Consider the following 12,128-nt stretch of genomic DNA (forward strand, 5'->3'; position numbering starts at 1 on the left):
AATTCCACCAATAACTGGATCAAGAATTTTACTCTTTTCTTAATACATCCACAAAATAGATTCTCTACTGGGGGAGATTGTGTGATAGGTTTGATAAGTTGTTTAAGTTAGAAGTGGATAAATATGCAATCGTGAGAAAGTGTTGTATTTGAGAGCAGTGAACGATTGAGACAGTGAGTTCGAAGACGAAATTTAATTTGATGGAAAGATGAGTTGGCCATCGAATGTGTTTTTATTGTTATCTAATGTTTCTCTTATGACTATCTGAAAGATTTTTGAAATTGGAACTAGATTTTCAATAATGAGCATTTGGTCAAATAAACATATAAAAAACCCCATTCTTCTTAAATTATAAGTTATTTTAAAAAATATATTTGTCTCGAATATAAGTGAATTACAACTCCAAAAAAATATTAATGTTTATTTTTTTTATCATATCTCTTATTTATTACTCTTTCTTCTTTTCATTTTTGAAAATTTTCTTTTCAATATCATTAATAAAGGATATACATATAATTTTGCATTTCAATGTACAATTAAGCTTAAAAGATGACCATATTTTAAAATCAAATCATTTAACAACCAATTATTTTATATTTTAAAAGTGAATAATTAGAGTGTCATGGTTTCGAATGCGCACTTAAACCATAAGCTATATTTGCAGCTATCAACTAAATGAAAAATAACAAGAACAAGTTTATAGAAAAATAACAAGAACAATTTTGTCAATAGTATAACTAGGTCAAAGACGTGGAACGGAACACGTTGAGCTTTGAAAGCCAAGTCAAAGATGGAAAACGATTTGAGTCATAATTATATTCACAAGAATACCATGAGAGCATAGAGATAAGAGATTGAATGTACAAAAAAGTGACCCCATATGTTACTTACAAAATTTCAAGAAAATGGAGCTGGATTTTGTCTTCTTTTGAGGGGGAATCTTGAAGAAAGGACAATACAAATGCTACAAAATTTTGACTTCTAACAACTTCCTACTGGAAAGTTTCTTCATTTCATCTCACTCTTGCTAGCCCTATAATCCAGATAGCAAGAAGGTTGACATTTTAGAGACTTTTGCTATGAAATGTATTAGTAGAAAACATTTTCAATTGTAAATATGGGAAATGCTAACTTGTGTCCTTGAGACACAAGTTAAGAGATAAATATAGTAAAAATTATTTGAAAATTGTGTGTTGAATTTAATACAAAATTATAATTAATGATATTATTGTTTTTCTCAATACGAATTTACTATTTATAGGTTTTTTAACACGTGTCATTGGAACACAAATTAACATTACCCTTTTTATATTCTTAAACACTTGAGAAAAAACTATTAATATATTAATAAAACATTTGTTTTTATAAATACGAATCTGTAATATCTAAGAGAAGAATCAACTTCTATTTGTTTATTTGGTTTTTAGAAGAGGCAAACAGTTCTAAAAGTGTACATTTGGTTTTCTAATCATTTTGAAGTATTTGTTTCCTTTAAAATAGAATTTGATTGTGCTTCTAAAATTAATTTTACTTGAGAAGTTAGAAATAGTAATTTTTGAATTTAAATATAAATTTTACATTGTAAATTGTTCAAAAATAAATTATTTTACTTTCAATTACTTTTAATCCGAATCAATTCTACAAAATCAATTCACTTATAATCAATTCTCATCTAAGAACAAAATACATACATGTTCTATCAATATTTATATAGTATTATTTTTTGTTTGTCATTAGACAACAAATGTGTTTTTCCTTCAATTTTAGAATTTCTAAGTTCAAAGTCAGTTCAAATGTAAAGAGAGTTCTTAATTATGTTTCGTAATTGTATTTGTAAACCTGTTTGATTTTTCACACCAGAAATTGAGAGTGGCATTACAAACTACAAACAATGCTATTTTAGAAATGATTTAGATAAAATTGAAACTTAAATGAATCTATTGACTGATATTTTGGTGTACGACTGATCTTTTGGTGTACAATTTTCAGTAGAAATTAAGGAAATTGATGGAGGAATTATTTTATTGAACATTCAAGACAAGAATATGTGTTCATAAAACTAAAGATTACAGAGCTTTTTGCCAACCGGGAAGTGAAATTTTTTGCATCGGTTTAATTTCAAGTAACACCATTTATGAAGTATAATTTTTAGCGACAATGAAAGCAGGTGTATCACTTTCAATTAAAGCGGGAATTTTTTATCAAGGTGGAAATTGCTGATTGAAAAACTATATATTAATAAAAAGGTGGAAATAAGATACTACTAACACAAGAATTGTTATTAAAATGAATAATATTTTATATATTTTAATTAAATGCACTTTTTTAATACTTTTGGTTACTCAAGTTTCCTTGTGGGAAAAGTAGCCGCCAGCAACCCTAGAAAAAACCTAGTCAGTAAAAATAACGAATTGAAGCCACAAAACTCGCAAACTCATAAATCCTCTAACAAGAAAATGAAATTCAAATGTGTAACAACAAATCTCTCATAGAACACAGAACAAGAACAAATTACAATTTCCATTTTTTTTTTCTGGAACTAAGCTCCAATTTCCTTTTATACATTAAATAGAAGTCATTAATGTACAAACAGGAAACAAAAATTATATAAAATAAACTAAACAAACGAATTAAAAATATAAAATAATTTTTATTTTCATTGCAAACTAATTCATCTTCCCCAAACGCACCAGCGAAACCAAACCTTTTCACCAATGAAACTCATAAGCTTTCTCATCGAACTTACTTTCTCTTCACTTTCATCTTCAACTTCAACCGAATCAACAAAATCGATTTCTTCACTAACATCAACAACTTCACTAGCACTACTAGTAGTAGTACTCTCCGTCACCGATTCCAACGATTCCAACTCGGAACGATTCAACTCAGACGATTTATTGTTTTTGTTTCTGTTGTTGGATGCTTTTCTGTTTTTTTTCTCCTTTCTTTTATTGGCGGTTTGCGAGAGAAAATCTTCAAAATCATCGATGATTGTGTGAATGAGTTGATGATTCGGTGAAGAGTTCCAACGAATCCAGTAACTCATGTAACAATGAAAGCAGTTGCAATGGAAGAGAGGAAGATGTTCACCTTTAACGGCATCCTTGGTTTTCCGGTTAGGGTTTTTGTAAAACGAAGAAGAGGAAGAAGAGCATGAGATGAGGTAAGCGATAACTTCTTTATCCTCCGGTGAGAGAGCGACGATGAGAGTGAAGATTGTCGCCGGAAGGAAGGATAGTTGTTCCGATACCGTTGGCGGCGGCGATGATGGATGAACCGTTCCCTTTCGGTACAGTTTCTTCATTTTTTTTGGTTTCAGTTGAGAGGTTTTTTTTGAAGAGAGAAAGTAATAACAGAGGGTTGTTATAGAGATTGAAGGGTTTTATATTGTGGTTTGGGGAGTGTTCATGTGCGACGCGGCTATTGGTGAGTTCCTGGACCTTTTTCAACTCAACTTGTGTGGGGTTTCAGTTTTCGAAGACTTTTTTAATACGCGCGCCGCTACATACACATACTATCTTAACGGTTGCGATTATCTTGGCTACATATTTTGAGTAATTATTTAGGGTTTTAGTTTACGTGGGAAGCACGCTAACTACAAATATGAATTTTCTTTTTAATAATTTTATTATTTTTACAAATTCAAATTACTTAGTCGCACTAGTACAAAAATTCACATGATTAATTTACTTCAATAATAATTTTTAGAATTTTTGAGGGCATTTAATATAAACGTGATTCAATGATTGATTTTATTATATTCTTTATAACATATAAATTTATTTAATTTTTTTTTAAAGAATTCTTATTAAATTAACTTTCTATTTTTGTACGAAGAATTTATATCCTCGTCCGTGTGACCACACAAGTGTTGATATGATTTTTACTGAGTTTTGAACAAAATAAAGTTGTATTGTACAGTAATTTGTAATAGTTTTATGTTAAAAATTTGTAATTATTATTATTATTATATGATTTTAATGGTAGTGCTCAGTCGGTGTAAAAAAATGTTACACAGACAATTTATTAGAATATTTTAAAGTGTTGGATCATGAAACTATTGTAAAATTTGTATTCTGATTTGGCTGGATAAATAGTCGTCATTAGTTGATAGAGTAAAAATAATTTATATTGTCAATGCACAATTCCTTTTATTATATTTAGAAAAGGATGATGCACTAACCATGTAAATTATTTTTATACTGTTAATACAATCATATATTTCGCCAAATCAAACGGTAAATTTCAAATTATTTATAATTTGTTATTTTAAAATATTTTAATTGAATGTCTCTATAATACTTTTTTACATCGATATTACACTACCATTAAACTCTATTATATTTTATTTAGTTTAATAAACTTCATTTCATTTGTTGACTAAAATATATTACAAAAAACGAAAATCCTACATTTCTTTTTTATGTAAAACTCACATTTCTTTTTTGATATGTGATTATTAGTATTGTAAAATTAATGTGTCTAAGATTTTTTTTAAAATGTGATTTTATTTACTTTTGTTTCGATTGACTTCAATTTTGAAAACTACAACGTCGATCTATAAGATATTGGTCGTCTTGGGGGTAAGAAATCGCTACAATAAGATGTTTTGTTGGGTTAAGGAGTGTGGTGTTGCATATAAACTATCGTTGATCTTGATTTTCAACCAATGTGAGATTTTTTTTGGTGTACACAAACAATTTCCTTCGAGTCGAAGCTAAAGGGATAAAGAGTTTGAGTCTCAAGCACGTGGTCTGCCCCTCCTTCTGACGCAAATGTTCTGATCGATGTTAAGTTCCTTGACCATTGTATTTACTATGTATTGTTCATTTTGTGGTTCTATAGGCTAAATAGATTTTGATGATGTCAAAGGAGAACATAGAGTCTTGATTATGCCAAGGGAAGACAAATAAAGATATCAAGAATATCATAAAATAATGAAGAAAGTATAACTTCAATAAACAATCAAGAAGATTTTGATGATTAGACTAAAAGATGTAGTACTTTAAGCATTTTGTTTATACACACCTTGTGCTTAGTGGATTGTGTATTAATATATCTATAATGACACAAGTTCGTTCGACCTCAACCTCTAAACATATATTTACTAAAACTCTAGAAGATATTCTAAATGAGACGGGCAAGCTCGAAACAAGGTTTGAAAAGCTTGCCACTATGATTGAAGGGTCAACCCCCTTACCATTTGATTGACTCAATATTAAATAGATGAGTGACCTCTTCTTACTTTGTGGTCGGTTCAGCACTTAATGTTTGGGCTTCGATGAATCCGTAAAGAGTCAGATAACTGTCCATGCATTTTTAGCACCTAGACAAGACAATCAATAGTTTATGGTGCTGAGAAGGAAGTATGGTTTTGGTATGGTTAGTACTTAGTATAGTAAGAGTGTTTATAAATCATGTTGATTTAAACCTTTGGAATAAGTTGGTAACCTTCACTACAACAAATAACGTTTTTCATGACGAAGCTTTCACGTCAACAAAAAAACGAGGTGTTAAGCCCAGGCGTGCCATGTTTTACTTTTTTATAATAATAAAAGTAACAACTTACCTCGGTTTTTAATATATCCGACGGATAAAATTAATCAGGACACGATTCGAATCCTAGTTTTTGCAATTTATATTTTTATTTGATTATAACTAAAACAACTAACCTTTTGGTTTATCAATATAATCGAGGAATCAAATTTGATATAATCGAGGAATCAAATATTCAGATTTCACTATAAAAGCAACATATTGTAGTCGCCCCAAACTCGTAAGCATAATTCTTTGGGATGTATTGCAAGACAGAAAAATATCCCATCTTCATATAGAACAAAATGTTTTTTCTACCTTTGTAATCTATCTCACATAATGGTGTTAATGTTGTTATTGTTGGTATAGTTGTTGATGTTGTTGTTATTGTTGTTGTTGTTGTTGTTGTATTTTTGCTCATTTGATAGATTGCAAGTGTAGAAAAATCATTCTTCTTTCAAGGAGACAATGAAGGAAGCTCTCTTCTCTTTTTATTGTAAACCATTTATTCGTTCTTCCTTCAAGGAGACAACGAAGGAAGCTCCCTTCAGCGAAGATATGTGTTCAAAAGAGCAAAGATTTGTTGTAACTGGAATGAATAAAGTCTATGCTTTTGTTAATTTCACCAAGCCTAATGCAGATTGGAGATTTTTCTCACAGCATCAAATCAGAAGTGGGAATTCGTTGTAATAATTTATTATTTTAATATTCTTTGTTATTTTAAAGAGTATTCAGAATTTGTGGTAAATATTTGATGTTATTTTAATATTCTTTGTAAATAATATAATTTTAATATATATATATATATATATATATATATATATATATATATATATATATATATATATATCTTGCACCTCGGTGTTCCTAAAAATCAAGGGTATATTTTAGCGTTAATATTGAGGAGATTTATCACCGTCCTTAATCGAAACCTTGCCGTCCATTTAATGACTATCAATGCTCAAGACACTACTTTTAGTGATCCGTGTGAAACCTAAATAACTTTCATTATAAAAGCAATCTGAATATATCGAAAATTGATAATACAACATCATGAAGCGCTTGAAACTATCACTTTAAGATTTGCAAGAGTCTTTGTCGTGAAGAGTTCTCTATGATGGATTGCAGGAGCAGAAAATTATTTGAGTTTAGGGTTTGTGTTCTTAAATATTTATTTGAACATAAAATTATTTATTTATCTAACCCTTTTTTTAGAAACAAATGCAAGGAAAAGCAATTGAAAACATATTAAAACTAAATATTTGATCAACCCTAAAGTTATATGATTTGAAGATCTAAAATCTACATCACGAGGAAATTAATTTAACTAACCCTTTTTTAGTTGGGAGAAAAGATTTTCGCATCATTTGATCTTGTCCAGAATGTCAAGGAATTGAAGATCCAATCCAACATATGATTTTCATGGACAATCAATTAGCTTGTAAACAAATTATTTTATTAATGTCTGTGTAATAATGTAACGAGTTCTATTAATAAAAAACTACAACCCCTCGGTTTTCCTGATAAACCGAGATAAAAAAAGCGTTAGTTTTTGTAAATAATAAAAGTGAAGAAGTTGGGGTTCGAACTCATGCGCTAAAATTTTTTTACCTCAATGTTTTAAATACCGAGGTGATAAGGCTTTACTTGTTATGACAACCTTAATTACCTCGCTTATATTACCGAGATAAAACGCATTCCACGTCCAACGTTAGATGCATTATTTATAGTAGTGTTTATCATTGTGGTTGAATACTTTTTCTTTTTACGTAGCGGAAAATAGCCAAAATGCCAATGGTTAAGATAATTGTTCAGTTAAACCTAGGCTAAATTTTGTAAAATTAAATATTAATATTCCTAGTGATTTGACTAGGGCCAAGGCTGTAAAGTTCATTGATGGTGCATGAAGATGAAATTGAAGAATGTTAGAGGGATGACTCCCAAAAAATATTCAAATTACTCAGTTGGTAATATTGTCATTTTATTTATTTTGATGTTTTGCTGCATTTTTAGATATTATTATTGTATCAAATTTTTGTGTCCCTCGCGAATATATTTGATTCTCTCTTAGGTGAAATCATTCACAATGCATTTGAAATTTAACATTTGACCCAAAATCAACAATGTGTGGCTTGAATCACAAGTTAGAAACTTGAAGCAAAATTTTCATACAAGCATGAGTCGATTTACAACTTTGTTTGACTCGAATCATGAGTAAAACAAAAACTTGGATTTTTGCCCTAAAATACTTGATTCGATTCATGGTCTTGCCTGACTTGAATCAAAATGCACCTTGACTCGAGTCATGGTTTTGTTTGACTCGAATCATGAATGAATTATCAAGGAATTTTATTCAGGATATGTGACTCGAGTCACAGATTGAATTGACTCGAATCACATGAATCAAATCATGACTAGAATCAAACAAGAAAAATACTTATTTTTTCATCTTGATTCAAGTTATTCTCTCTCTTAATTTAGAAAATCATTTTAGCTTTTGACTCGAATCAAGTTGCTAGTTTTTCACCTATTTTGTGTCTTATCTCTAGTACATATATAAATCAATTTCTTTCTCTCTCTAAAAAAAGTATTTAATTATTTCTCTTAATCTTTGAAAACAAAGAGTGTTTTGTCAATCACAAAAACTCCCTTTAATTCAACTTTGAAGAGAAACTTCTTTCTTGAGTGCGCATAACTTTAGTATGAGATGCTTCTAAAAATTTCCATCTTAAACCTTTAGAGAAAAACATCATTGTTGTGGTTACTCAACTTAAGAGAGAATGTGAGTGCTGGAGTGAAGATTGATGTGGACGAAATTTTGGAGTTTCTAACTCTTCCGATAGTTCAAAGACTCGAACAAGAGAGTTTTAGTAGGACCGAGTGAAGATTGTATCGTAAAAAATCTTGTAGTAATTTAGTTCTAAGAAGGCGGTTGGTTAAAGACCGGGTGGAGATCTTAAAGGATTTGGAGTCTAGTGAGTTGTGTACAACACAAGGTAGATCAAGATTCATATTGTGTTGCTTAGCAGTTGGCTTTAAGTTCTCCGTTTGTCTATGATTATTTGTTACATAAAAAAACACTTGTAATAATTTGTAAATTAGTGGAAGAATCAATAACTTTCAATGGCACTAGATTAGATCCAAGCGAGCATATTGCGCAGAACTAGTATAAATCACAATGTGTATTTTCTATATCCTTCTCTCTTAATTAGAGATGGGAATAGGCCAGACCGGCCTACAGGGGTCTATAACCTAGCCTATTTAAGGCCAGGTCAGGCCTATTTGATAAAAACGTCAGGCTTAGGCTTTTTTAAAAGCCTATTTAATTACATAGGTCAGACTTAGGCTATTAAAAAGCCTATGAAGCCTTATAGGTCGGCCTACATTCTCATATATATTAAAAGTAGTCTAAATATGTTGGCCTATATATGAATATATATTAGAAATAATGTTAAATATACCGACCTAAATATTCATATATTGACTGACTTATAAGACTTCTTAAGTAATACGAATTAACTGAAAACCTTAATGAAAAAGAGACTTTTAAATAAGATTACAGGTCAGGCCAGACTTTTAAAAAGGGTAGGTCAGGCTGAAAAAAAGAGCCCATAGTAGGCCATATGCTAGACCTAGGCCTTGTAAGTTTATCATAGGCCAAACTCAGGCCTTATAAAACCTAGTCTGACCTATTCTCACCCCTACTCTTAATTTCAGTATAGTTAGGTGTTATTATATTTTAATTGCTTTCTAAAATTGCATGTTGCTATGTTTTATTGCTTATAACAATTTAATGTTTTAAGCTTAGGCGTGTGCTAGATCTTATTTGCTAAACATTTCTCTCTAATGATTAATTTTGGAAATATATGGTAGATTGTTATATCAATGAATCAAATTCTATTCAAACATCTTGTTTGTATCAAATTTGATTAATTACCATATTTTTGTCTAATTGATTCAATATTATTCTATAATTATTAAATTAATATGTATATCTACTCAACTGTGTAATTCCTTTTGCAAAATACTTTTAAACTCCTTCTTCCTCGCATTTTAAACTTGATTTTAGAAAAACATTTTGAAAAAAGTTCTATTCAACCCCATTTCTAAATCATTCTATGCTCATACTCAGATAAAGAAGAAAATTTAAAGGGATTGTAACAACCAAAATATATTAAATGTAAAATTGATTCTTACCTCCTAACCTAACAAATTAGGAGTTGTAGCTTATATGAGAATTGCTTTTGTGAAATAAAAATTAATTTTGAAAAAAAAAACAAACAAATAAAAAAATCAATTTTCACCTTTAAATGGAGCAAACTTGCATTTAGAACTCGTAAAAGTCAATCCAAACATACACTTAAATGTTCAAGTGGATCTCATAATTGAGGAGTATTAAAAACACTCTTTCCAACACTCACTCTCTTATTAAATGAAATATATATGAGTCTCTCACCATGAAAATGAATCTCATATAAAGTGGTAGGATCCGCATATATTTCAACCAATAAAAAGAAAATGATAAAGAGAAAGTTGAAAAGAGTGTTACTAGCCTTCCTGAATTAGACATGTTGTATTCCTTAATTTTTGTAAATATTAAGATAAGTGTAAGTTTCCTCATACCTAATACTTCAACAACAAAAATATTAAAGTGATTACTTTATGGGTCTAATTATTTTAGATTAAAAAAATAGTTTTTTTAAAAAAAATTGATTTTAATAAAAGTATTTGTTAAAATATTACAAAATATTGAATTAATTTTTTAAATAAATTTAAAGATTAATTTTAATATTTTATAACATAAAAATATATTATTAAAGATTAAAACATAGGATAACTTGTAATTTTTTATTAAAAAAATTGTATTTTAAAAATAATTTTTATAAAAAACTATTTAAAATAAATTCAAATTATATGATTTTAAAAATTTTCATATCCAAAAAATATTATAATAAAGTAAAAAAATACTTAAAATAACATTTTAAAAATAACTATTCAAACTAAAAAAATTTGTATTAAAAAAAATTTGTACAAAAATATATAATACTATAAAAATTCAAAAAAAAAAACTGAAACAAATGAACCATATATCATTACATTTAATGACTTATTTTCAACAATACTTCTAATAAATTTATAATTAAAAAACACAAATTTGTTTTCTCTTTTCTATTATATTATTAAATATAAAAAAAATTAAATAAAATTCACACTCAAACTTACTATAACAATTATCTTTTATAGTCTGAAATCTTATAATCAAATCTTTTGTAATGTTTTATTTCATACTCCCTCTATTGACTATAAATAAAAAAGTAACCACAAATATTAGTTATTATTATGATAAAAAAAGTTAACAATTTTTGAAATTCTATATAATTAATATACCCTCCATTTAATTTAAAAGTATTTAATGTTTTTTTTTTTTTTGACAAAAACAAACTCAATTCATATCATTAATTAAAAATTGTTCAATACACTGAGGAATCCAATAAAGAACTGCGCGCCGAGACCAAAAATTGGCCGCCTTAGCAAGACTATGGGCAACACAATTAGCTTGACGCTTAACAAACTTGACCTCAAAGTCGTTACGGGAACTAAGTAAATTACGGATACTATTAATAATCAAACTAAATTCAGAATTACCCAATGAAGGATCCTTAGTAGCTTGAACCACAATTTGGGAATCGCTTTCAAAGATGATGTGTTGCAAGTGTAAGTTGATGGCACCTTGGATGACTTCCTTCAAAGCAATTGCTTCAGCTTCAACAATAGAGACATTTCCCCTATTCCACAAAGTACCCGCCACCATGAATCTTCCACCACTATCTCTAACACACCAACCTCCATTAGTCGTACCAAGACTAGTATTGAATCCCGCATCCACGTTGCACTTCAACCAACCCGGATGGGGTGGCTGCCATGTATTTTGATGGTGGGCTCTAGGCATGTCGCTACTTGTTTGACTTTGGGCCACGAACCACTCCTGCCACATGTGGTGACCTTGTACCCCTAATTGATTAGCATCATGTTTCTCCTAATTCCAAATCCAATTGTTCCTATTGTTCTACAACACCCACATCATAACCGCCACTTTCCCCGCGTCTTTGAAATCTTCCTTCAAGCATATATCTAGGATCAGCTCCCTCACACTATCAAATAGTGTAAGACGCGGTCTAATGAGATGGTCAATACCTGCAACAGTCCAACAATTATTAGTTTGAACACAACCAAAAAGAATGTGCCACTCATCCTCCACTTCCGCATTACACAACTGACAGCTAGCGGGACACGGAACATAATGGTGTCTAAGGTTTTTCCTAGTAGGAAGACAGCCCCGACACACACGCCAAATAAGATGCTTAGTTTCTGGTGGCGCCTGAATTTTCCAAAGGCTCCCCCACTCTCCACGCATACTCCTATTCTTATATTGATACTCCTGTTGCCACCAAAGTTTATAGCCCGATTTGACCCTATATATGCCGTCTCTCTCTTCCTTCCAAACAATGCCATCCTCCGTAACATCACCCACCAAGGGAACCTGTAAAATAATGTCAGTAATCTCATCATTAAATAATTGCTCAATTTTACTA

The 12,128-nt window shown here is 29.8% G+C and overlaps 2 protein-coding genes across 2 annotated transcripts; both read right to left on the reverse strand.

Annotated features, from left to right (window-relative positions):
• Window positions 1-2,075: 2,075 nt before the first annotated feature.
• On the reverse strand, window positions 2,076-3,363 carry LOC131599752 (uncharacterized). Its single transcript, XM_058872023.1, has one exon. The coding sequence runs from the start codon at window positions 3,302-3,304 to the stop codon at window positions 2,672-2,674; it is 633 nt and encodes a 210-aa protein (XP_058728006.1). The 5' UTR covers window positions 3,305-3,363; the 3' UTR covers window positions 2,076-2,671.
• A 7,615-nt stretch (window positions 3,364-10,978) lies between these two features.
• On the reverse strand, window positions 10,979-11,485 carry LOC131645266 (uncharacterized). The gene has a single exon (XM_058915939.1). The coding sequence runs from the start codon at window positions 11,483-11,485 to the stop codon at window positions 10,979-10,981; it is 507 nt and encodes a 168-aa protein (XP_058771922.1).
• Window positions 11,486-12,128: the final 643 nt, after the last annotated feature.

This window comes from Vicia villosa, linkage group LG1 (genome assembly GCF_029867415.1).
Source record: "Vicia villosa cultivar HV-30 ecotype Madison, WI linkage group LG1, Vvil1.0, whole genome shotgun sequence".
Taxonomy (NCBI): domain Eukaryota; kingdom Viridiplantae; phylum Streptophyta; class Magnoliopsida; order Fabales; family Fabaceae; genus Vicia; species Vicia villosa.

Bases quoted from the DNA above. Each gene is read 5' to 3' on its own strand.
- LOC131645266 (XM_058915939.1), bottom strand. From the start codon at position 11,485: ATGCCTAGAGCCCACCATCAAAATACATGGCAGCCACCCCATCCGGGT.
- LOC131599752 (XM_058872023.1), bottom strand. From the start codon at position 3,304: ATGAAGAAACTGTACCGAAAGGGAACGGTTCATCCATCATCGCCGCCG.